Source organism: Talaromyces proteolyticus (assembly GCF_021365285.1).
Source record: "Talaromyces proteolyticus strain PMI_201 chromosome Unknown BGW36scaffold_7, whole genome shotgun sequence".
Classification (NCBI taxonomy): domain Eukaryota; kingdom Fungi; phylum Ascomycota; class Eurotiomycetes; order Eurotiales; family Trichocomaceae; genus Talaromyces; species Talaromyces proteolyticus.
This window is the reverse complement of record NW_025764283.1, coordinates 2,116,093-2,141,791: the sequence shown is the minus strand read 5'-3', so window position 1 is coordinate 2,141,791 and position 25,699 is coordinate 2,116,093. Positions and strand designations below refer to the sequence as shown.

The window sequence follows — 25,699 nt, the reverse complement described above, 5'->3', positions numbered from 1 at the left end:
CAATCTCGGCAACCTAGAGATGGCTCCGGCTTTGACAGGTTCCACAACGGAATATCTGGCAGCCGCTGCCAAACCTACCTCGAACCTAGTTGCGCCTGAGCCTGGTATGTGGTCGCAATCTCCATCATTTAACACAGCCTCGCTAATAACATCGACTCTAGAGCACTGTCCAGGTCCTGAATCCGAACAAGCCGGCCAAGGCGATGCGTGCGTAGGATGTCCGAACCAGTCGATTTGCGCCTCTGCGCCCAAAGGGCCTGACCCAGACATTCCCCTCATCACTGCACGACTGTCGCAAGTCAAACACAAAATTCTAGTTCTGTCCGGCAAAGGAGGTGTAGGCAAGTCGACATTTTCGACGCTGCTGGCTTATGCTTTCGCCTCGAATCCCGAATCTACCGTCTTTGTGTGCGACACCGATATCTGCGGCCCGTCTATTCCAAAGATGATGGGTGTTGAAGAGGAGTCGATCCATGTTAGCAATGCGGGTTGGAGCCCTGTTTGGGTGACGGATAATTTGGGAGCTATGAGCATCCAATTCATGCTTCCAAATCGAGACGACGCCATCATCTGGCGCGGCCCCAAAAAGAATGGGTTGATTAAACAGTTTCTCAAGGATGTGGAATGGGGAGAGGCGGACTATCTCATTGTGGACACTCCTCCTGGCACGTCGGATGAACACCTCTCGGTCAATTCACTTCTTCAGGAAGCCAAAGTCGACGGCGCCGTACTGGTGACCACGCCTCAGGAAATGTCATTGTTGGATGTTCGCAAGGAGATTGATTTCTGCCGCAAAGCTGGCATCCGTATTCTGGGGCTAGTCGAGAATATGGCTGGGTACGTGTGTACCTCGTGCAAGACGACTTCATATATTTTCCGACCCACGACTGGCGGGGGTCGGCGGCTAGCGAAAAAGACGGGCATTCCTTTCCTAGGGTCTGTTCCACTGGATCCTCGTGTGGGTATGGCCTGTGATTTTGGCGAAAGCTTTGTCGACAGTTATCCAGACAGCCCGGCGTCTAAGGCTATCCAGGCTGTGGTCCGAGCCGTCGGAGAACAACTAGGAGAAGATCCCGAGAAGGTTCTCCCGGCTAGCCTCTCGTGATGACCTTGTTGATCATGTCTTGTATTTGCATTATTTTAAAAACAGCGATTTGCATTTCTGGCTGGAGAACATTGCTTAGGCGTTTGTGGTTGCATCTATGTGAGACGCAGATATGATGTCCGTCAAGGGAAATTAACCATTGTACCTTCAATGTCGCAGATATACCTGATAGATATTATGAAGCCTATTTCGGTCCTACTTAGTCGTCACAGTTTGAGCTTGCTACTTGGGCTGTTCCAGCAGTACCTTCTGGGCGTATGATACTAGTTGTGAATCGCACGGGGTTGAGTCTGGCTGAATATGGTGATACAGAGCCTGTTGCAAAGGGACCGCCAGTCGATGTCCGTAATATCGGCCCTCTGTCACTAAGTTCCCACAGCTGGAATACTGGTACATGTCCAAGCTTGCTGGCAGCTCGGGCGGGGCTATGGAGAGCTAGGGCTAGTCCAACTCTGGTAGTCTGTCATGCATCTAGACTTATCTTCAGCCATACCATACAGAGCGTCGCATGTAGGAAGGATTGAAGTCATGACGAACGCCGTCGCAGGGACGTTTCAGAGTGCGGTGGCGGCGCGGATTGGCTGGCCGCGCCCCGCCAAGCCCGCGTTTCAGGGCTGCCCAGCCCGCCAATGTCTTTCTCACGCTCAATAATGGCCTTTGCTACACAATCTATTATTCGTGCTCCTTCACGATTCGACAAATGACAATGTCCTGCACAAGGCCGCGCAAGCGCATGGACGCGCCATATTGTGCGGCCTGCCCAAAAAAGCTCCCCGGTCTCCCCAACGACTGACCATCCTGGGCTTGGTCATCCCAATGGTGGAACACGAAGACCCGAATATCAAACGGACCATGGGACATGTCCGTTTTAACTGTCTGGGCCATTGCTATTAATGACTGCGCCAGATGATTGGCCCAGCGCATGCCTTTCTTATTTGACCGGCCCTGCGGTCTTGTATATCTACCTCGTTCTGCTCTCATGTTGGCCCTGCTGTTTTCGTGCGCTTTGTCTTAGACCTTGCTGATATAGAGGTTTGCCTCTATATTCCAATTCCTCTTATTATCTTCCTTCTCATTTGTTCATACTATTATAGATCAGGTCTGGACTGGATCTATTCTTTTCTTGGACCTATTATTACCTGGAGAGACGTCCCTTTTGCCTCATTAGGCTCTTTTATTTAGTTTTTTTTCACTACCTGGACCATTCTTATTCTATCCAACGGCTATTAGCAGGTCTCGACAATGTCGCGGTCATTTGTGCTTTACACGATTTTCTTAATCACCACACTCGCTCTCGGCGCGCCGACAGAGCGCCACTTGAAAGGCAGGTCTTTTGAAGTGGAACGTGTTCGGCGCAGCAACTATATCCCGCATGGCTTGTCAGCTATCAAGAAGGCCTACCGCAAGTTCAATATCTCGTCTACGAGCTTTGGCCTGGAGGCACTCGAATACGAGCCTATCGATACCCCCAAGACCGCTACAAATGCCGCTAACGCTGCCCAGGGGGGCACTGGTGGAAACGGAGCAGTCTCTGCTACTGCGACTGCTAACGACGCTGAATTTGTGTCTCCAGTCAGTATTGGTGGCCAGACTGTGATGATGGATTTCGATACGGGCTCCTCTGATCTGTAAGTTTCATCTCTGCTACTGGTACTGTAGAAAGTTTACCAACTTGATTAGCTGGGTATTTAACTCGCAGCTGCCAGCTGCTGATCAAAAGGGACACACTGTCTTTGATACTACAACTTCAACCTCGTTCAAAATGTTACAGGGAGAGACATTCAGCATCTCGTACGGTGACGGGTCCTCAGCCTCGGGTAATGTTGGTACTGACATCGTCAATATCGGTGGCGCGACAGTCCAAACCCAGGCTGTTGAACTTGCAAAGAATGTTTCTGGCTCATTCCTTTCTGATACTTCTTCCAACGGCCTTGTCGGGTTCGCCTTTTCGAAACTCAACACTGTCAAACCAACACAGCAAAAGACTTTCTTCGACAATGTCGCTAGCTCGCTAGCCCTGCCCGTGATGACTGTCTCTCTCAAATCTGGTAGCAACCAAGGATCCTACGAGTTTGGCAAAATCGACACAGCCAAATTCACTGGTCAGATCACCAACGTGTCTGTTAACTCGGCCAATGGGTTCTGGGAATTTGATTCAACCTTGTTCAAGGTTGGAGATAGCGGAGCTATGCAGCAGATCACAACAGCCCCTACTGCGATTGCCGATACCGGCACCTCATTGATGCTTGTGGCTCCCGAGGCCGCTCAAGCGTATTATGCTCAGGTCCAAGGTGCGATGCAGGACCAGACTGCTGGTGGATATGTGTTTCCCTGTGGCGCGACATTGCCTAGCTTTTCGATTGCAGTGGGCGGCCAAAATCTCGCCACCGTCCCTGCTACAGTTCTCAACTTTGCCACGGTTGGAAAGGACACGCAAACTGGTCAGACTTGTAAGTTGTCTTGGAATATCTCTGAACCAGACCGTGTTAATAACCTTAACCTAAACAGTTTGCTACGGCGGCATCCAGTCCAGCGGCGCCAACCAGTTTATGATCTTTGGGGACGTCTTCCTGAAATCTATGTTCGTCGTCTTCGACCAAAGAGGCCCTTCGCTTGGCCTGGCTTCTCCTACCTGATCAATATGAGCGCGATTTGAATCGATAAGAGGATATCACGTCCGCGTGGCATATAAGCCACTGTTCCTTTTACTGTTTATCTTGGGTGGAATCGTGAGAGTCAACTGTGGGTGCACCATATGTTTTACATAGAAAGACGCCACTTTTGGCTATATTCCTGAGTAAATAAACATTAACACATGTAACGAATATCACTGCATAATGCATACAGAAAATAGAAGTAGATTCCCAAAACAGTTAGCATGGCCCTTACAGTATTGCAGCTGACTCATCATGTGGGCCATCAACCCTAGGCAGTTACGAGTTACCTTGAAAGTTCCGACGGTTTTTTAAGGAGAATTGCTGAATAGCTTCAGCTGCATAGCTATCTCGGCGATACTATAGCCATCTCTGCAACCTCGTGAGGTAGCTTGGCCTCACTGTTTGCCCAAACTGAGGACCCTCACGTCAGCGCCGCGGGCTCTACTGCTGCGGGCCCTTGGAATAACCCCGCGCCGACCGACTCAAATTTCAATATCGGACACGCCCCTCCAAAACTTTCATCGAAACACTACAGTTCTGCTACCACGACTGCGTGGACATACCTCTAGAAATATGGCTACTGCTTCTGCTCCTGAAAGCTCCCTGCTTTCGTTACTCTACCGCTCCTACCCAACCGCGATTTCCCCCGATGCCACCGAACTAGACCTCGCTCATGCGACCCCCAAAATTTTCCCTCACAGCAGCTACAGTGACGCCGAGAAGGCAGACGTGAAGCAATGGTTGGATGATATCCGTGGACTGACTACGGCTTTGGGCAAAGGTGACCAGCATGTCACTGACACCATTCTCGGTAACATTAACCAACACCTTTCCACACGAACGACTTTACTCGGCACAAAGCCATCTATTGCAGACATAGCAGCGTATGCTGTGCTGGGGCCTGTTGTTGAGGGATGGGATGCCGAGAAACGGACTGGCGAGAAGGGATACCATTATATAGTGCGACACGTCGACTTTGTGCAGAACGGTTCTTTGTTCGCTCTGCAAATTCCTGACGAAGAGAAGGTCGCGATCGATTTGGATGATATTCGCTTTGTCCCCAAGGCTGCTGATCCCAAGGAAGAAAAGGAGCGAAAGAAGAAGGAGAAGGCTGAGGCTTTAACCGCTGGTCAGGAGAAGACACTGGTTGTTGGACAAACCAAGGGGAAGAAGGAAAAGGACGCTGTCCACGAGGCCCCGGAGACCACAGCAGAGGAAGCACCTGCTGCCTCGAAGAGAGATAAAGAGAAAAAGGAGAAGAAAGAAAAGAAGGAGAAGCAGCCGAAAGCTCCAGCAGCACCGGCTGCCCCCCCCTCGCCGTCCCTCATCGACCTTCGCGTTGGCCACATCTTACGCGCTGTCAATCATCCTAACGCGGATTCGCTGTACGTGTCGACGATTGACTGTGGTGACGCACCTGGAAGTGACAATACTTCCGTCGACGAGGCTACTGGCAAGACCGTCCGCACGGTTTGCTCTGGATTGAACGGTCTCGTACCTCTGGAGGAAATGCAAAACCGCAAAGTAGTCGTTGTCTGCAATCTGAAACCCGTCACTATGCGTGGTATCAAGTCGGCTGCCATGGTTTTGGCTGCATCTCCTAAAGTTGCTGAGGGCGAGGATTCTCATGCTGGCCCCGTCGAGCTGGCTAGCCCTCCTGCTGATGCCCCTGCTGGCGAGCGTGTGTTCTTTGAAGGTTGGAGCACTGGTGAGCCTGAGAAGCAATTAAATCCTAAGAAGAAAGTCTGGGAAACATTCCAGCCGGGATTCACTACCACAGACAGCCTGGAAGTTGCTTTTGATAGCACACAGGTTCCTATTCTCCAGGGCGGAGAAAGCTCTACGACACCGGCTGCCGGTGCCGTTGGTAAACTTGTCACTAAATCTGGTGGTGTTGTGACTGTGAAGACTCTTAAGGGAGCTACTGTTCGATGATCCCTCTACCTCTCACCTTCTAGCATAGCGCCGAGTCAATAACAATTAAAAGTTCAATTTAGAAGTCCTCTTCTATAAGTCATTAACCAAATTAAACCTTCTGTCTCTCGCTTTCTTTAGGTTCGTTCTTGAGAGTGGTTTAGACATTGCTTCTTCCAGTTCTCTTCGTGACCGCTCTAGCTCAGCTGCCATTGGTATAACCACTGCAGTTAGTGACAATATTCTCCTGTAACATTTGTTTCTGGGTTTCTCACTCAGGCCGTTTGCCGTTTGCTCATTCAATTCCCACCAAGGCTTTTCCCTTCGATTTCCTCTCCCACGAGAAGATTGAAGATATGCTGCTCATTCCGTTGTTTGGAATCATATACTCCCAGCTTGAACTGAGACATGCTCCCCATTATTTTTTGACAATCCTGAACTGAATTATTCACAAGCCGAGGTAGTAGCACGGACACACCGGTCACACAGTTAGGTTCCCAAGAGGACTAGCGAGTGACATTTGAAATTGTAGGATTTAAGGAGCCAGAGAAGTGAGGCGAACGTTCATCTGTGCCGGGAATTTCTAGATCGATGAGTATCTCCGATATCAGATTATTAATTTGACGCCCCCAGGATTCGCAGGCAGCAGAATAGCTTCAACTTTCGACTGTTGTTGCTGCCAGTGTCTGAACAGCAGAGAAATGACGGGTTATCATTGGTCGAACCGGAGCAGAGTTCGCCCGATTCAACCAATGAGAGCCCGAACACTGTTGATCTCACACCCTCTATGGAATCCACTATGATCCTGCTAGCCTGTATAGGTTGGTGGCGGCCGATTTCATAGTGGGGCTTGCCCTGTTCCGGATCTCTGATTCGCCAACTCCAAGTACAGCTTTATACTATAACTCAGTATGTAAGAGTATATAAGAGTACACATTTGCGCAGATCTATATAGCACCTTCGAAATTTCTCACCAGCAGCAATTGATATTGTACAAGATTGAGCATCCTGAGTAACTTCATGAACACAAACCAAACATTTCGCGAACAACATGGCCTCAAATCTTCCCAAAACAATGCTAGCCTGGAAGTTCTCTAGTGTCTCTCCTACGCTTGAAGAAAATCTTAGACTAGATAGACACGCGCCTCTTCCTGATGGCTCGGCCTCTCTCCAAGCCGACCAAGTATTGGTCAATGTCCTCGCCGTGTCATTAAACGCCGTTGACTACAAATTCCCTGAGATCCCTTTCCTCGGCCGTCTGATTACGGGTAGTCCTTCTACTCCCAGCATCGACTTCGCCGGTCGTGTCGCGGCCGTGGGCTTAAATAAGGAATCTACTACAGAGAACTTGCAAGTTGGCCAGCTCGTGTACGGCCGCCTAAATGCGCCCACCAAGTTTGGTACTTTGGCGGAGTATACAATTGCGCCGCGGGACGGCTGTGTGCCAATCCCTCCTGGCGTGAGCGTGATAGATGCCTCGTGTGCATCTTCCGTAGGCCTAACAGCCTACCAATCTATTATTCCAAAGATCAAAGGTGGCGCGGGCGAGCGTGTATTCATTAACGGTGGTAGCGGCGGATGCGGTACCTTTGGAATCCAGATTGCGAAGGCGGTAGGGTGCCACGTTACGACGAGCTGTTCGACCCCCAATGTGGAGCTGTGTAAGACTCTAGGTGCAGATACTGTGATTGATTATAAGAAAAGTGATGTGATCGCCGAACTGAAAAAAATGCAGCCGTTCGACCTTGTAGTGGATAACGTCGGCTTACCAGCAGACCTCTACTGGTCTGTACCTCATTTTACTAACCCTGATGCACATTATGTGCAGGTTGGTGCGGTTGCCATTACTCCCAGCTTTATCTTAGGAAATCTGTACAAAACATACTGGCCCAGCTGGCTGGGAGGGGGTAAGCGGCCTTGGGAGTTTATGAACCTAGTGAACAAACCCGAAGATTATGCAAAGCTTGGGAGATTAATGCAGGAGGGAAAAGTTCGCCCCTATGTTGACGAGGTTTTTGGAATGCAGGATAAGGGGCCTGTGAGAGCATTTGCAAAGTTAAGGACGGGCCGGACAAGGGGTAAGATTATTATCAAGATTGCAGACTCATGGGAGGAATAATAGCCATCAATTCAGAGGTTTTTATCTCGTGTTGCATTATACGTAAAATAACCAAAACTATCTCAATAGTGAAAGCAAGTTTAAAGAGTAAGGCGATAATAGAGTGAAAATTCTGCCGAAGGAATTGGATTTCCCACTGGACGAAATATCTGCACTACCCAAAAACCGAAGCCATTATCACTTCTCTCCACACAGCCTTTACAGGCAGACATAACGAGTGAGGATCAGCGAGAGGGGAGGAACTGGCTCCGATGCTGATAACCCTAAAAGGTCTAAGGAGAAAAACATGCATTACACCCTTCAAACCGTCGGCTATCCCGCCTCCACTTGAAGATATGATGTACGAGAAAAACAAACAGCCGCGAGTTTTGCCTTTCCTAAGACAGTAGTGAGAGGTTGACCGACAGCATTGACTACAAATCTGACGTGGCAGAAGATTGAGGCACTATTTTCCTAGGGTGATCCCATCTACATGTATCGATTGATGTAAAGGCTATGTTAATACTATTTCATTGAGAACTAATTATTTATTTGAAAAATGACTGTTAATCATCATATATCATGGATTTAAAGGTAATATTATAGCCATGCTCCATTCTAATTCCAGCGGACCTTTGTTAGAGATTCTTTAAACTAGTAGTTTATTTTTTATTTTTTGGTTTTTTATATTAATTGATAGTATTATGATTGTAATATTCCTTGTGCTGTCGCTTATTGGTGAAGATAACATTGAATTACTTTAGATGTCAGTTATATCAATTGATAAAAACAAAGGCACTGGAGGTAGGTAGTATACAACAAATCCTTAATTAACAAATGAAAATATGAAGGACATCGATTTATACTCTACCAGTTCCAACTGGCTTATAGAGATGGAATCAAAGTGTTTATAAGCTTTCATAAATGGGAATGTTATAGTGTCAACACATATTCCTACTTTCAAATGTTTCTGGCATATTAAGCAGCACTTCTAGCTAGACACTGTCCTGGGCTTTGACCGCGGTTGGAACTAGCTGGGACCTGCATGCAATCTTTTTACTGACTTCGCTTATTGGGGCGCTGCTAGTCAAGTCAAAGATACTTAAGTCACTTTTGACCTGCATTGACAGCCAATTGCGCAGCTCCACGGCTACCAGACTGTCCACGCCGTACGTATATACTGGCTTGGACGTATTTATGTCGGCCACAGGCACTGTGATGACCTTGGAAATCCTCACCAGCAACACATCCTGTGCTATATCATTGGCCTCATCCATAGACTTGCACGTCCTAAGCTGATGAATAAGTCTATTCTCGTCATCTTTGTCTTCGGTATCGGAAGAATCGGTTTCTTTGACATCCATTTGCCGAAGGTAAGAAAATTGTGATAGTGTTCGAAGCCAGTAGAAGTCAGCATCTGGGGTGGTTTTTTGTGCATCCTGCATGATTCCTCCACTTCCAGCCCCGACGAGTAGCTGTTTCGATAACGTGTTTTGGCCATCTGATGTACTTGCCAACGCGCACCGGAGGAGATGGAAAAATTGTTGCTCATCCACACTCGCCTATATGTCATGTCACCGTTAGCTGGTGTCTTCATTGTGATTTGAAATTGGAATGTTGGAAAGCACGAACCAGTCTAAAAGGACTCAACCGGGCCCCGATGTCATTGTGCTCTTCAACATAACCGAGACCACGCATGACCCCAAGATCAATGCTTTGTGCTGGTAGGCCTTTGAATTGTCGATAATGTACCAATGCATCTTGAAATGTGTTTCCAGCTGCGTAGTTCGCCTGCGACACGGAGCCGATGATACCAGCCAGCGATGAAAGAACAATGAAAAAATCAAGATTGTCTGGAAGTAGCTCGTGAAGGTTCCAGCTTCCTGTAATGAAGTTAGTATTCATGCGCTTATTCTCGCTCAAAATATACTTGCCCTGTATTTTAGGTCTTGTGGCAGTGATCCATTGATCATGGCTCATCTTATGAAAAAGGCTGTCGGATAGTACCATCGCACCTTGAATGACACCTCGTATTGGCGGCATATTTTGGGAAATATCGAGAAGAATTTCTCTGAGCTGGCCTCTGTCTGCAACATCACCTGCGTATGACTTTGCATCAACTCCATCTGCTGCCAACTTAGCCAGAAGGTCCTTTGCCTCCTCTCGTGCGCTCCCCGAACGGGATATAAATGCGATATGGCGAGCACCGTGCTCTGCCATAAAAAGCGCCTGCGCTCGACCCAACCCACCGAGTCCCCGACCAACAAGTATGTTACATCTGGGTTTAGCTTCAAGGGAACAGACTTCCGCGGTTTGACTGGAACTCGTGATTCGGGAGTGACTCGGAGTACAAGTTTTCCAATATGAGTTCCACGCTGCATTTCTCGGAAAACAGACTCCAAATTCGTAAAATCTTGCACCACGATAGGCTTGATAAAGCTTATAGCACCATCTTCAAACAGCTTCAGTACTTTCGATACCAGGTTTGAGCAGCGACGCGGGTCATTGACCAACATGTCCTCAAGATTAACGCCAGCAAACACGGCATTTTTTAGGAAAGGCTGCATATCAAGCCCACTATTTCCTAAGATGTCTTTTTTCCCGACTTCGATGAATCTGCCGTACGGTGCGAGACATCCCCAACTCTGGCGTAGGGCCTCGCCTGCTAGAGAATTCACGACAACATCAACTCCTCGACCTCCTGTGACGCGCTTGATGCCTTTAGCAAAGGAGAGATCGCGGGAGCTGAAGATATGATCTGGCATAATACCAAGAGCGATAATAGCTTGCTTTTTCGTCTCAGTACCCACCGTACAAAAAATATCAGCTTCCAGCATTCTCGCAATTTGAATGAGAGCTTGACCCAACCCTGCAGCACGATTAGCTTTTATCGAAAGTGATGGTCGGGTATTCTAAGGTATCTTACCACCAGCTGCAGCGTGGATAAGTACGGATTCTCCTTTCTGTAGCCTTGCGACTTCTACTAGAGATCGGTACGCAGTTGTGTAGGCAATGGGAATAGAAACTCCATTCTCGAGAGACACTGAAGTAGGTAATGCGTGGACAGCCGATTCATGAGATCGGATACAAGTCCGCATAGCTCCTTGTCCAATATAGATAACTCTATCGCCGGGAGAGAACTTGGTCACCCTGGACCCAACACGGCGGATTATGCCAGAAGCCTCGTGACCAAAGACAGGGCGTTGAATTTGACCCATTGCAATCATGATGTCCCTGTTCAGTTAGTACCAGGACATGTGATACTCTTTATTAGACGAGAAATTCGACTTACAAAAAGTTGAGGGCACACGCTTGTACGTCGATCTCAACTTCTTCGTCGAGCAAGCGTTGAGACGGGTCATCATCATCGACAAAATGAAGCGTATCTAGCATACCAGGTTGCCCAATAGTCAACTTTAGAGGCCGGTCAGCCTGGAGCAGGTCATTGATCTGCGGTGAGACATCTAACTCCGCCTCCCGAGCTAGACTTTGATTCATGGCTTTATCTGGCATATAGCGAGGGATGCAGAATACTCCATTTTGTTCTTCAGTCTCCATCTCTTCAAGCTCGTCCGTTGAATCATCCCAGATCCTGCAGAGTCTGCGAGTTATAACGGCGCTTGTTACATTTAGTTCAATGGAAAGTTCATGGCAAAAATGTAGCTCGTAGAGTCGTCGTGATGCATCTTCGGTTTTGAGGCAACGCAACAAACCAGATACAATGCGTTTGGTAGGGTGGCCTGGGGCATCAGCAGGATCCGATCTTGTAATCCAGAGCATCTCTTTGCTGTAGAGAAGAAGCTGCTTCACTTGGTCAAAACGACTCTCTTGAATATCTTCGAGGAATGAATTTTCGTAGTCGAGAAGGGAGACAATTGTTTTCCCACTCGCTTCAATTACCGCTGTGGAAATATCCTTAACTACAGCTCTTGCACCAATGGCTTCAAATTCACGACAAATACAAGACGAAAGGCTCTTCGTAAAATAGGAACAGTCAACGGGGACAACGATTATTATGTCCTTAGCCAGAGCTGATTTCTGTTCATGCAATTTAGTGCTAACCAGGGTCGACATCCTGTGAACTATTGAGTCATCATTGTCCGAGAGCGTAATATCGGCGCCAGAAAATCCAGCATTTTTGAGAGCTTTGTCCCATTGGGACTCCAGGAGTAGTGGTGTACTTTGTCGCCCATCTTCAGCAGCCCACCAACCAGGCAGAATGCCGAAAATGAAATGAGTTAAATCATCTAGGTTAGTATACTCTCCAAGGACAAGATTGCCGCCAGGCTTCAACAAACGCCTGCAATTTTCAAGAGTTTTGTCAATGCATTTAGTAGCATGGAGGACCTAAAATAATTAGTAAGTGCAACATAGGACAAAATCTAAAACGTACGTTAACAGCGAGTACTACATCGTAGGACTCAACATCAAATCCCTGCTCGATGGGGTCATTCTCAATATCCAGAACCTTATATTCAACGCGAGACTTCCAGCTGCGCAGTACAGTTTTTGCATTTTCAAACCACCCAGGAGATATGTCGGTGAATGTATACTTAGAAAACCGGGGCGTCCCCGACTCATCGTCTGCCAGTTGTTGTAATACGGGGAGAGATGTCGACGCTGTTCCAGCGCCTATTTCGATAATTCGCAGGCTTGGTTTCTTGTGTGCCTTGAGATCAAACCACCTTCGCAAAATTTGAATGTTCGTACTTAATCCATAGGCCTCCTTGTAAAACTTTGCAAAGTTCTCTTCTGCCATTAGAGCTGCGATAGGTATCGTCTTTTGGGCGAAAATAGCACCTAGAGAGCGGAAAACATGGCGCAATAGCTTTCCGTCTACAGGATATTTCTCGATAAAGTCTCTCAAATTCTCTATTTCGCAATCCTCGTCCTCACAAATGTCGTGACAAACGGTTTCCAAACATAACGAAGGTGTGCCAGTACCATTCACCGAGACTTTACACCGCCTTCGCATCCAACCAATGTACTTTTGCAGATGAGGTGGAAGTGCGTTCGAGTTTAGGTCTAATTTGGTAACAGCCTGTCTGCACATTTCATTAACAATATCATACGCCATGGAGCAGAATTTGGTCATGCTGCGACTTTGAGATTGGCTGCATGCCAACCTCCGTAAATCTGGCCCGTCGAGAAGATCCAAGTCTGGCTTCCAAGTAGTTGATGAATATAGCTTTGCACTGGTTTCAACTGGTAGTTCGGATGAGTTTTGTGTGGGTCCAAGCCCCTTAAATTTGAAGCCGTCCATTATGAGCCCAGGAAAAGTATCAAATATCCCGTCTCCAACCAAAAAGGAGCCCGTCATTTCTCGGACTGCGCTATGGGAAGACTCACATACTCCGTGCAGAAAACTCCCATAGTCTCGAGAGATGCAGCTTGAAATTTGAATCGAATCGGCACTGGTTGGAACCCAGACTTGTTTCTGAATGCCATCCATTCTGGGAATGGCAATCATCATTACCTGTAGCACCGCATCAAGAGTTGCGGGATGAATGAGATAACTGCTTTCACAGAATCCCGGCATACAAGCGCGCGAGTCTGGGATTTTTGTCTCAAAGGCTACAGTGAGTCCATTTTGACGAACTTTCGACAGACCTTGGAATGTTTTACCTAATCAAATTGTCCTATAAGTAATCCGATTTAAACCTTGGAATAATGACACTAGAACTTACCGAAAGAGAGGCCTTGGCTTTCGCAGAATTCGTAGTGGCTCCTGTTAGTTATCTTCTGCTTACATGTCTCTGATGTAGATCTCCATCGCTCCTGATACGCCTTGGTTTCTTCCTCCAGCTCCTTGCCTCCATCTACCTCGGCTGTTTTCTTTAAGTGCTGGATTTGCACAAGACCAGAAGCGTGTTCCACAAACACATCATTCTCCTGACAAGAGTAAAAGGAAAATTCAAGCCAAGGTCCTACTCCACTACCCATACCAAGTTTTTTTGGTTTCAAATGCAAATATGTTTCAGCTCCCATATCATTATTTGGAATCAAAAGAGGCTGCGAGATGGAAAGTTCACGCAGCTCGAAGCCCGAAACGTCACGACTGGAGTTCTCAAGCACTACAAATTGACGCGAGGCTTCAACTACAGCACAAATCATTCCGGCTGCCGGGAACACAACGTCACCGTGAATTCGATGGTCCTGGAGCCAGGGCAATTCCGACACGCGCAAGTGGTTCTTCCACACCGGTTCCAGGGGGTTGTAAGTTTCTATTAGTGAGCCGATGAGATCGTGTCTGGGAAATAGAGGACAGCGGTGATTCCTCGACTGTCTTGTCTCATGCCAGTATGATGTAGAGTGATTCCAGCTGTAAGAAGGCAAGTCGACCAAGAGCGTTGCTGACTGAGATATCTCCTCTATTTGGTTCACCTATGTGGTATGTTAGAAATTGGACCTTGAAGGGGAGAAAGTAAACTGGAATAAAGAAAGACTCACTCGGTTGAGATTGACTGGAACTCCCTTCATCCACAAAGAGCCAACAGTGTTGATGGCTGTCAGTGTTGCGTCTTGTTTTCGCAAAAGGAGGGAATGGTACGTCAAATTTTCTAGACCCGGACGAGCAACTTTAAACTGCTTAATTGGGCCACTTAATGCCGCATGAGGACCGACCTCGACGAATAGGCTTGGTAATTTGGCCTTGCTCTTCATTTGTCTTTCCTTGGGATCTGTGTATATCATGTCGTCGAGAGCAGAGACAAGTTCAACCTTTGAGCACATATTATCAACCCAGTATTCAGCTGTAAGCTGCATTGTTGAGATCTGACGGCCATAGACGGTAGAGTAAAAAGCAATCGATGAGTCGCTCATAGGAGCTATGTCGTTGATACTGCTTCGGTACTCCTCACTGACACTACGCATTTGTGGGCTGTGGTAGGCATTTTCAACTTGGAGAAGGCGGCAAAATACGTTTTCCTGATGAAAAGCCTGTTGTAGGTGTACTAAATCGGCTTTGTCTCCTGCAAGCGTAACATTATCGGGACTGTTGACACAAGCTACAACGATGGACCCTCCTGTTTGAGCCAAATATGGTTGAACATTCTCTGTGGATAAGCCAACGGCCATCATGGAGCCATTGGGGTTTCGCTGCTTGGATATCTCAGAGACTAAGCCTCGGTGGTATGCAATTCTTAAGCAGCTCTCCCGAGTTAAGGCTCGGGCGGCATACGCCGCGGCTATCTCACCCGACGAATGACCTACAACAGCAGAAGGCTTAACACCCCAGTGTTCCAGGAGGTCAACAAGTGCAACCTGAAGGACTAAACAAAGCGGTTGAGAGTACTCAGCCCGGTTGACCTTTGTTTCCGACTCCGGCTCCATAAGCTCCCTCCAAGCATCCCATTGACAGCCCAAACCAGCCATAAGATATGAGGCTGACTCCCGAATGGATCTCGCAAATACATCAAAAACTACCAGCTCCCGACCCATTGCGTGCCACTGTGCACCTTGTCCGGTGAAGACAAAGGTGATGTTAGGAGAAGTGCTGGCCTTGACTGGCTTGAGTTTGTCATCCCTCCAGTGAGCTACGAGTTCATCAACAGAGCTCGCAACTACTGCATGTCTCCACTGAAAGATCGACCGACGCCCGCTTAAAGTATTTGCAAGGTATGCCAATGTATCAGAGGTGCAGCGTGCTTCCGCGTAGTCAGAGTGTGCCACACGCTGTCGCATTATGGCATCCTGCTCAGGCGCAGAGAGAATGAAGAGACGAGCCTGACTATGGATAGACTTTCCGTTCGTGATAGTTTCTGTCTTTTGAATAGTCCCTGGATTTGATATTCCGTTAGTCAAGAACGCATTTTTTTGGCGCTTTAGATAGTTGCGCGCATCGTCAAGAATGACATGCCCATTTGTGCCCCCAAAACCGAAATTGTTAATTGAACACCTTCGTATTGCACATTCAGGCCACTCTACATGTGATGTTGGGATGACAATGTTTGAGGTTCCAAGCCGCAGGCGAGGGTTGGGCTTCGAGAGGTTAAGATTTGGAGGAATGACACTATTCTCCATCGCAAGCACACATTTTATTACAGCCGCAATGCCAGCTGCTCCCTCTGTATGCCCAATCTGTGTCTTAACAGAGCCACAATAAAGTGGAGTGCTCCGTTTTGTAGCAATTGTTCTGGAAACAGCACCAACTTCCGCCGGATCGCCTGCCTTGGTACCGGTACCGTGAAGCTCGACATACTGCGTGTCAGCAGGATCGAGCCCAGCTAGTTCATATGTGTCGAGTATTAATCGTTGTTGGGCGCTACTGCTGGGTAGAGATATTCCGGCGGTCTAGATTGTGTACCATTATCGTTAGTAACGTTGCCATATCCCCTAGCCACTCGTTCTGTCTATACATACCCTGCCGTCTGAGTTGAGTCCTGTTGCCCGAATAACAGCACGAATGCGGTCTCCGTCACGAATGGCATCGTCGATATGTTTGAGAACAATCATGGCTATGCCCTCTCCCCGTGCATAGCCGTTAGCCCGCGAATCAAATGCGAAGCAACGACTGTCAGGACTTAAAAAGCCAAGGGCGTTGAGTGCACAAGGATCATCTGGATCTAGAATGAGATTTGTTCCACCCACTAGCGCTGAACGTGTCTTGTTTGAATCTGATCGGATCGTCTCGCATGCCAGATGTAATGCCGTTATCGAACTTGAGCAGGCCGTGTCGGTAGTGACGGATGGTCCGCGGAGATTACTACCGGAAGTCAATATTTTATTTTAGAGGGAAAGGAGATGGGGCGCTCACAAGAACCAACTAACGCGATTAGATAGCATTGATGAAGAGCATCCCGTCATTGCATACTGTGGCATTATGTGAAGATCCCGGGAGACAATTTTCTTATAATCGTTGGTGAAGCCACCCACGAAACAGGCGGCATCTGTGTTTGCAATGGCATCGATCGGTATTCCTGCATTTTCGAGACTCTCGTATGCAACCTCGAGAAGTAAGCGTTGCTGAGGATCAAAAGCACGAGCTTCTGAGGCAGAACAGGCGAAGAAGGGAGCATCCCACTTGGAGAGATTTTGTTCTAGATAGTAGCCGCCACGACAGACCTGAAGATTTCATTATCAATAAATGTACCAAATTAAATTCGAATAAATAAAATAAATGAACATTCAATTCATACCATACTTCCACTTCTCTCCCGAGAGCGATGATGGAATGCCTTGACATTGTATCGTGAAGACGGAGTCTCTGTCCAGGCGTCTTTGCCTCTGACAAGCATCTCATGAAAAGCCTCGGGAGACTTCGCATCACCAGCAAAGCGGCATGCAATGCCCACAATGGCAATATCTGCTGGAGGCATGCTAAAAGACCGCCGTACCTCCTCCTGGCTGGCGACTGGTGACTATGTACAGCGCAACACGAGATCCTGTCTAAATGAAATATCCCGAAGAGAAGACAGATCGTTCCTACGTCTCGAAGGGTGGAAGGTTGAGAAATTATTTCGGTGAAATCAAGTTTAACTATTTCGGAAATTTCCAATCTGTGAATATGTGACACGTGTGAGATATATATCGAAAACAAATCGAGGGATCGCACATCTCCTGTCGGGCAAGACGGAGCTGATATATTACAAGGACTGAAGGCCGTCGGGACTAAGGACCCATATATATTATCTCGTCCATTCTGGCCTAAAAACTTAACCTTGTCGATGCATCTATAGTCCTGATCCCGGTGATGTGTTTGATGAATTTCTATTATCAAAACGAAACCAACCGTGGATGGCGTGCCAGCAACTTGTGCAGCTTGGCAGCCACATCGCTGAGACGGAGCATCCGCAGGAATGGGCCATCCTGTGAGGCTATGACTTCGTACGGTGATAAGCTCCACACGAGTCCAGGTAGAATACAGAGGTCAGTCCAGTCGTCGTTGAAGGTGCAAATTGCCCCTTCGCGCTGAAGGAAGGGAGGAAGGAAAACAATACAAGTCGAGGGACGCAGGACCCAGGCAAGGATACCGCCCATAGTCGCCCACTTGTCCCAATCTGGACCACCCGAGAAGCTTAAAAACAACAGCTCAACTACTATTGGTCGATCTGATCTCCATAGCCCACTGCGTAAATCGAAACACATACCAGGAACATCTCCTGCTTCAGATAACAACAGAAAAAAGAGAGGCCAATCCCCGCAGGGTTCCAAGCGAGTCTACAGCAATTATACATTGGCTTTTCTGCAAGGCCGTATCTTCTCGGGAACCCCTGGAGGATATACTGCCAATTTCTGAAAGCGTGGGCGCCAACAGGGCTGACATTAATACATAGTTCGGAGGAGTAATCACCGACATTGCGGGTCGTCGTTGTTGGGGATAGGGCAAAAGACATATACAGCTTCGAAGCGATGACAGGGATATGATATGTACGGACTTTCACTTCGTACTTGCAAGCAGAGTTCAAGTAGCGACTTTCGCCTAAATGAAAACACAAGTTGAAACATTCAGTAGATCCTGGCTCGGGAATGCGACAAGATCCACAAATCTGGCATCCAGAGCGACCAGTTTGTGGCGCCGTCATATTGTGGGACAGAATGGTGGCTTACGCCGAAAGCTGGAGAATTTCAGAAGTTCATCGCCAGTAGTGAACTTCGTTTACTCCAACGCAAGGAGTAGGTCACCCTGCCAATAGGGTCGGACCCGTAGACTGTTCATTTCTGCGAAACCAGACGACTCGGTCTGCTTGAAGCGCCTGACTTCCTCGAAACGATACACATTGCTGACTCTGCCGCGTTGATGTCATGAGAAAATCTGCTCTGTAATATGCCTGGTATGTCATGTTCAGGCTTTTCGTGGTTGACTGATACCGGTCTGTATATAACTTTTAGTCCTACTAAGAATAAAATTTGATATATCATGAGAAAACACGTGTATGTGAAAATATTGTCTTTGGATCGATCTGTTGCATGTCATGCATCTTTCCCCGAGGGACACGGCAGTAGCGTAAGAACTTTCCCTTGCTTGTCAGCTCATTTCATCTGTCTCCAAGGGCGTCTCGTGATTTTATTACGCTTTTTTTCAAGTTTAGTCGATCGAAAGCCTCGACCTTAGCACCTAACCATCTTAGCTTTAGCCTTACCGAGAGAAAGTAGCTTCTTAACCTCGATAATTAAGGCTGCTTCGCCCTTTATTCTACATTGATTGTAAATTCCAAAGTTGAATACATATTAAAGGGGGCATTATAATGGCTTCCGCCAGTATCCTTCCGCATTACAATGCCAGCACAGCGGGCGCCACGTTTCATGAAGCCCATGAGCAGTTGGATGATTATGTTTATCCGGTACATTTACTGGATGGGACTCTCATCCAGCACGTCATTTATTCCGGTTTCTTCCTGTTCAACGATGTGCTAGACGCTCAAAAAATACATGACGCTCTTTTGGCTCTCCTCCAAATAGGGGACTGGAAAAAGCTAGGGGGACGTTTGAGATACAAAGTAAGATGCCCCAAATCGATGCTGCTGGGCGACTCAGACGTGATAGTAGACTCACAGTCTTGTTCAGAATGGAAAATTGGAGATCCATGTCCCAAGAAAATATACAGCAGAACGACCTGCTTTCAGATTCGCTGATGAGTCGTTCGATTGTGCTATTGCAGATCATCCTTCCGCCGGCGAGTTCCCCCTGTCATCCGATGGGTTATGTATTAAAGCACCACCCGCTGAAATTCGACAACTTGCCATGGGACCAAACTTTGCGGCCTCAATAGAGGAAATGATCGATACTGATGTACCTCAGCTAGCGGTGAAAATCACAACATTCACTGATGCCACACTAATAGCAACTTCCTATCCACACATCACCTGGGATGCCACTGGCTATCTGTCCATGTACAAAATGGTAGGATTAGTGCTGGAGGGACGAGAAGATGAGGTTTTGCCACTTCTAGGGGCACAACACGATATACTGGCCGAAATGGCTAGCAAGTATAAAAATAGCCAAGGGGAAACCCCTCTGCTGAAGCGCATGAACCAAGAAACAAATCAGCAGCCACTGCCACAGATTTCTCCTGGGGAAGAACGCTTCGTCTGTATTCCTATAGATATCATACAACAACTTCAAAATCGTCTTCAGGACGAATGTTCAGATGATTACCTTGACGGAAGCCAATCTCTAAAGGAAGATGAGTTGCTGTTGGCATGGGCAATACAACAAGTAGCAAGAGCGGAACCAGATCAACGGCCCCTCAATCTAATGAATCTCATAAACGCTCGACTACTCATTCCAGCCTTAACAAAGGTCAAAGGCATCTATACGCAGAACATGCTCCTAGTAGCATCCAATAATTTACCCACTGAAACTGCAACAGGTCCTATCGGCCCGATTGCTTTCTCTCAACGGGACTGTATCGCCAACCTAGCTGCACCAGACCAACTTGCTACATTTCTGGTCTCTATATTGGGGGCAATCGAGGCGAATATCGACACGAATGCGTTGAGTAACAACACTGACTCGATGCCTATCATAGTCAACAACTTAAATAAACTTACGAATCGGATTGACATTGACTTCAGCTCGGCCATTGTACGCCAAGGGCAGGAATCGTCATCGAGAACGAACCCTTTGGGAACCATGACATTTGGCTATGTTACAAATCTTAGCAATCCCTATCCAATACCCAAGTTGAACGTATTGGGAAGGTTCAATGGTGACACTTGTTGGTTGTTTGGCGAGCTTCCTAAGCGAGCCTGGGAATTAATGGAAGAATATTTAGAAAGTTTGTACGATTAGGGGGGTTTTAAATTCTGTAGCTTAACATATATTGTGTTCAAGAAATGAGAATCTTTTTATTAATCCCGTCCAAAGTGAAAGAGATGTGAGCATACGAAAAATAATCTTAAATCTCGTAAGAATTTGATTGCATCATGTTTAATCCCCTTCTCTATTGACTTTGTATTTGTTCTCCACTCATCTGCCATTTCTAGGATCATCTAAAACCAAAATCTTTGTATTTTGGCTTTATGGCATTACTAATATTGAATGGCGAATAAAGGACTCTAAAAGTATTTATGAATTGATTGCACCTGGAATTTAGCCAAGTCTGTTGAGAGCTCTGGCATATGTATTTTCAAGTGCTATAGTATACACAGGGACATCGAAGCATTGACACTCAATGTCTATCCGGTCATTTGTCTTGAAGGTATCCACAGACATTTGATATTGCTAGCAGCATATCTCGTCATCAATTCCAGCCTGTATAAAACCAACAACTTGTCAAGTCTGATACCTTTATTGTTGAGACACTGATTGAAAACCTTCTATGGACTCTGTAACCATTGCTGCTGATATAGAATCAGGGGTTGTGAGAGATAGCGCATTACACACCCGTTATTGATAGTTCTGTTCGTGATTACGCTTTCTAGACTAGCTAGAATATATAAAACAAATGTAATTAAACGAAAATTTGAATTCAGCTTGCTTTCGGTCTCCGCATCGGATGCGCTTCTGTGTTGAAGACAAAATCGTCAAGGCTGATGAGGCTCGGATCGCTGAAAACCAAGTAAAAGTACTTTAGTGTCTCTCCCATCCAGAAACTCTCCATTGAATCTATTTTTGGAGGATTTCCATCCGTAACTGTAATATCGGACAAGGCGGCATTAGCTAGCTCCGTTTTGGAATGTTTCTGGATAGTATCAAACATAGCCCATGCAGAATCGAGTAAATCATCACGGCCCGTAACTCGATATAAAATAAAAACACTCTCAATTGCCTCTGGGCGAAGAATATATCGAGTATCTGAGATTTTTGTAAAGCCTGGAGGAAGGCGTTGGGAGTCGATTATATCTTGAGCTTTGTTTAAATCTCCTGACTGTGCCTGTTCTGATCGTTTTAGAACCTCTTGCTTCCAGGTTTCTTCATCCCAAGGACAATTCGACGAGTCAGGGCAAGGTATCATGTTGAATACTTCGGGCATTATCCCTAAGGGCATGGTATTGTAGGTCCATATGCAGCCGTCGGTGAGTTTCTCTGCAATTTTGATATGAGATTGATTGCCGAATAACTTGCCTCCGAGAGCGAGCATTCCTCCGGCGAAGCATACTAGGTGTTGGCCTGACTCATCAATGGTGATATGTTGGTTTCCGTTTTCTTCAGACACTTGTACAGCGCCGGATATCAAGATGTCTTCTCCATTTGGGATCATTGGACGGTAGAAATTATATTTGATCGCAGTGTCCATGGAATATTCATACAGTTTTTGATACATCGGAAATACTCCGCCAAGCAATGCATATGTCTTTGGGAGGTATTCATACAGGGAATCAGCCATTGCGCCCAGGGTGAAAGTATCACCCTCGGCAAATAACTCTTTTCGAGCATTGACCACCATCGGCCACATTCCAGGCAGCTTGGTATCAGTTTGCTGCCTATCAAAGATTTCCATGATGCGCTGACAAGCATCATACCATTTCGGATTGCCGGTAATCTGGGATAAACGAGTGAATTCAATTGTGAACGAGCCGATCTCAGCAGATAATGTTCCTTCTTCGGCTATTTGCTCGCCGTTCTCTGCGGCCGACTTAAAGTCCCATCGAGTGATAGGCATTCGGTTTGGCGTATCGAAGGCAACATAAAGCATCTCCCCAACTTCAATGGCTTTTTTCAGCAACCTTGAGTCCCCACTCAGGTCGTAAGCGGCCAGAAATCCGCCCAGGTAGCGAATGTTTGTCTCGAAAACGTTGACACTGCCAAGAGTTGTATGTTCAAAATCAATACTCACAACTGCAGCAACTGCCTCCCTGAACTCATCACGCATATCCATTATCCAGAGAGTATCAAGGCTATCAACTAAAGTTGCTCCCCACCCTCCAAACCAATTTGTTGACGATCCGCCGATAGGTGTAATTTCGTCCATCATCCATGCTCGAGACTTGTAAGATTCCCAGCAACGCGCGAACGCTTGCTTGACAGCTTTCTGTCTTTGTCTTTGGACATTTGACTTGGTTTGAGAAAGGCCCCAGTGACTTGCCTGGACTTTGGGGAGCTCTAGAGGTACTTGCGTAGGTAATGGTCGCATCGACGAGACTGGATATCGCACGGGAAGGGTGCTCCAGAGATATTCTTTTTGTATCTCATCTTCATTCTGGTAGTTATTTTGGCTTTCATCAGGGGATGTTGGCTCTACTACCTCTGGATCAGTATGAAGTTTGTTGGTTTCCGGTTCTGCTGCAAGAGGGTCATAATGCAGGATAGTCCTTCCGTAGGCGTAAAGAAACCAACAGAGAAGAGCCGAAGTGGATGAAATAAGAAGGACACGGCGTAATCTGGCATTCATGATGAACGAGGGGTAATAATTAAAGGTTAAATATACAATATGAGAGTCTGATATTTATTCAAGGAGCGGCACTACTAGAAAAATGGATATATATATTGAGGTTGGATCTCAGTCAGACAGAATACAATTCCAATGTGAGGTTATGAAATAGCCCAAGGGATCAGCCCTCATTCCTGAAACACAAAACACAGCGATCAATGCATGTAGCCGCCTGAGGCGCAAGCTGGACGACATGTCACACTGCCATATGTCCCGATTGGCGAGCGTGAAAGTGACTTCCCCTGCAAGCCGGCTACTTTGCGCCCGCACTAGTTCCATGTCCAAACCACCAGCCTCGCCTCTTTCCTTCTTCTTCTTCTTCCTATCACAGAGTACAAAGCCAAGACGCGACATATTTAGAGCACAGCAAACAAAGAACAGGTTTAGTTAACTCATGTGGACATGATTATAACCCAGGTAAGCACATGCATGCGTGCACGGTGATTCAGGTATCTCCCAATTATGCACCTTGTTTATAGTAGCCTACTCCCCCTATGGAAATCAGCGCCGCTTGGCATCATTGACTGTCATTTCCCTCCCTGTCACTAATCTCGCTAGTAATACAGAGGCGCCTCAGAAGGAATGATTTTTAGTTACACCTAGTACTACTCAGGCGCAATGTAGATGCGGTCAGGGTACTTGGTCGGGGGTAGACGACGTGGCCTCGGTCAATTTGAGATAAAGAGCCCAGAGTCCAAATCATGGGTCGTCTAACTTTTGACTTGGTGAAAACCAGCGTGTTAGAGATTGTTCCATGAGAATCAATAACCGACGATGACGCTCTGTACGCGTGCTTTGCCTATTGTTCTCGTACTCCTTTTGATTTCTGTATCCCCGGCGTACTCCATTTGTTATTACCCCAACGGAGACGTTTCTAGTCAAGATACACCATGTCAGGGAGGTACAAGCCCATCAACCTGTTGTGGACAAGGATATGCATGCCTTTCGAATAATATTTGCATGGCTACCGGAGATGAGATAGCGAAGACTAACGCGTCGCTCTACGTACGAGGGTCTTGCACAGACCAAACCTGGCGGAGCTCAAATTGTCCCTTATTTTGCATTAATCCTAATGCACCAGATCAGGACAACACAGCTGGAGGAGAAGGAATTGAGAAATGCAGCAACACCAGCAAAGATGTGTATTATTGTATCGATTTCAACTACCAGGCTGTGAACTGCACTGCGGAGGAGAATGTGCTTATTTTCCAAGGTACCTATACCAACTCATTCAATCCTGCTACATATCGCTTCCAGCCTTCCTGGTCCTAATGTTCTATTCTGCAGGCACTCCCTCGGTTATAACGACCATCGGTGTAACACAAACGTCGTCAGTGGCGAGTTCAACAATATTAACGACCTCGAAAGCATCTGTATCAAGCTCATTGACAACCACCACAGCCTTGTCAAACTTACCGACCTCTGTTCCAAGTATATTATCAGAGCCTACACTTACCTCATCATCGATGCCTGCTGCGGTGACTCCCTCATCTGCCGATTTGCAAGGACACCAAAAGACAGTAGCAGTCGCTGCCAGCATCCCATCGGTAACTGTTATTTGCCTGATAGGTCTGGGTATGTTTATTTATCTTCGACGGCGTAAGCGATTAAATCAGCAGCAAACCCGAGGACTCGAGTTGAACGACAGGTCATATTCACTCTTTCGTAAGGCGTCCAATGACCAAGACACGAAACCACCAGGAGATTTCAATGACCACACGCATACGCAACATCGATACGAAGTCCCTGGAGATGAGTCTCAAAGATTTGAGTTGCCAGCAACACCAGGGCTAACTAATTATCCAAGGTTGGAACGATAGAATATATCAACAACGGACTGATTGTATGTTGGTACGAAGACATCCAACCCTGGTTCCTAGAATATTTTACGTAGCACTAAATAGCACAAGACCAGATATTAAAATGCAACGAAACAAAAAATAACCTTGAGAAACACTTATTTTTGAAAAACAAAGATTCTTTAAAAAAGTCTCAAAAGTCCAATGCCCTCAAGATAAACGTTTGATATACTTCGCCCTTCTACGGTGCAACTAACAGCAGGATATGTATCTGGCTTCTCCGTGGCGAATAAATCGTAGCTGCAAATACTAGGTAGAGATATCGAAGTTCTACCAAATCCGTTAGGTGACAGCGTGGTGGGTCATTACCCGAAGATCTGCGGGCACGTTTCATGTTGATTGTTGGAAATGGCAATTGTAAGTTGTGACGGAGCAGAAATCCGGCCAGACGGAATAATTTTCGAAGGATGAACGCATTTCCTGAATAATCTTAATAACCATTGGCGATATGGACGGAGGCTGCAGGGTCTCAGGAAGGCGGCGAGTGCGTCATTCCTCCGCACTTGACGTATCCTTGGCACGTCCTGGTTGGGTCTAGCGCCAGCCAACAGTCAGCCGCCGCAGATCGCAATAAGTCCGCATTCTCTGGCCAGATATGAATATTAAATATTCATATTCCTATTCATATTGCTTGCATTGTCGCAACTACTACTCTTTCGTAGTCACTACTCTCCCGGTCATTCCCTCCGGCGATCGCCTCGCGCGATTTCGTCTCTCCTTTCGACCTTTTCTCGCCTTGTACTGTCTTGCCTT

The 25,699-nt window shown here is 46.9% G+C and overlaps 8 protein-coding genes across 8 annotated transcripts; 6 read left to right on the top strand and 2 right to left on the bottom strand.

The window, feature by feature from the left end:
* Positions 1 to 19: 19 nt before the first annotated feature.
* BGW36DRAFT_297118 (putative nucleotide binding protein Nbp35) lies at positions 20 to 1,105 on the top strand (the record flags this gene model as incomplete). Its single annotated transcript, XM_046211328.1, has 2 exons — positions 20 to 104; positions 162 to 1,105. 2 exons carry the CDS (start codon positions 20 to 22, stop codon positions 1,103 to 1,105), a joined length of 1,029 nt encoding a protein of 342 aa, XP_046071588.1.
* Positions 1,106 to 2,347: 1,242 nt separating this feature from the next.
* Positions 2,348 to 3,741, top strand: BGW36DRAFT_398138 (pepsin-type protease; the record flags this gene model as incomplete). The annotated part of the gene is made up of 3 exons (XM_046218372.1): positions 2,348 to 2,733; positions 2,786 to 3,555; positions 3,614 to 3,741. 3 exons carry the CDS (start codon positions 2,348 to 2,350, stop codon positions 3,739 to 3,741), a joined length of 1,284 nt encoding a protein of 427 aa, XP_046071587.1.
* Positions 3,742 to 4,335: 594 nt separating this feature from the next.
* On the top strand, positions 4,336 to 5,697 carry BGW36DRAFT_297484 (uncharacterized protein; the record flags this gene model as incomplete). Its single annotated transcript, XM_046211361.1, has 1 exon — positions 4,336 to 5,697. The coding sequence occupies one exon, from the start codon at positions 4,336 to 4,338 to the stop codon at positions 5,695 to 5,697; it is 1,362 nt and encodes a 453-aa protein (XP_046071586.1).
* Positions 5,698 to 6,727: 1,030 nt separating this feature from the next.
* On the top strand, positions 6,728 to 7,795 carry BGW36DRAFT_360468 (uncharacterized protein; the record flags this gene model as incomplete). Its single annotated transcript, XM_046214180.1, has 1 exon — positions 6,728 to 7,795. One exon carries the CDS (start codon positions 6,728 to 6,730, stop codon positions 7,793 to 7,795), a length of 1,068 nt encoding a protein of 355 aa, XP_046071585.1.
* Positions 7,796 to 8,769: 974 nt separating this feature from the next.
* Positions 8,770 to 17,091, bottom strand: BGW36DRAFT_428643 (uncharacterized protein; the record flags this gene model as incomplete). Its single annotated transcript, XM_046220584.1, has 11 exons — positions 8,770 to 9,336; positions 9,407 to 10,003; positions 10,051 to 10,643; positions 10,701 to 11,008; positions 11,067 to 12,121; positions 12,168 to 13,399; positions 13,462 to 14,158; positions 14,225 to 16,066; positions 16,136 to 16,478; positions 16,530 to 16,837; positions 16,912 to 17,091. 11 exons carry the CDS (start codon positions 17,089 to 17,091, stop codon positions 8,770 to 8,772), a joined length of 7,722 nt encoding a protein of 2,573 aa, XP_046071584.1.
* Positions 17,092 to 19,041: 1,950 nt separating this feature from the next.
* BGW36DRAFT_278848 (uncharacterized protein) lies at positions 19,042 to 20,497 on the top strand (the record flags this gene model as incomplete). Its single annotated transcript, XM_046210207.1, has 2 exons — positions 19,042 to 19,212; positions 19,280 to 20,497. Coding segments are annotated over 2 exons (1,389 nt in total), but the record flags the coding sequence as incomplete, so codon positions are not given.
* Positions 20,498 to 20,816: 319 nt separating this feature from the next.
* On the bottom strand, positions 20,817 to 23,048 carry BGW36DRAFT_452384 (glycosyl hydrolase family 47 protein; the record flags this gene model as incomplete). The annotated part of the gene is made up of 2 exons (XM_046221847.1): positions 20,817 to 22,939; positions 22,994 to 23,048. The coding sequence occupies 2 exons, from the start codon at positions 23,046 to 23,048 to the stop codon at positions 21,186 to 21,188; spliced, it is 1,809 nt and encodes a 602-aa protein (XP_046071582.1). The 3' UTR covers positions 20,817 to 21,185.
* Positions 23,049 to 24,306: 1,258 nt separating this feature from the next.
* Positions 24,307 to 25,399, top strand: BGW36DRAFT_381372 (uncharacterized protein). The gene has a single exon (XM_046216424.1). It carries the CDS (start codon positions 24,359 to 24,361, stop codon positions 24,905 to 24,907), a length of 549 nt encoding a protein of 182 aa, XP_046071581.1. The 5' UTR covers positions 24,307 to 24,358; the 3' UTR covers positions 24,908 to 25,399.
* The last annotated feature ends 300 nt before the right edge of the window (positions 25,400 to 25,699 follow it).

Coding starts and splice junctions, on each gene's coding strand:
- BGW36DRAFT_381372 (XM_046216424.1), top strand. CDS start 24,359: ATGTTCTATTCTGCAGGCACTCCCTCGGTTATAACGACCATCGGTGTA.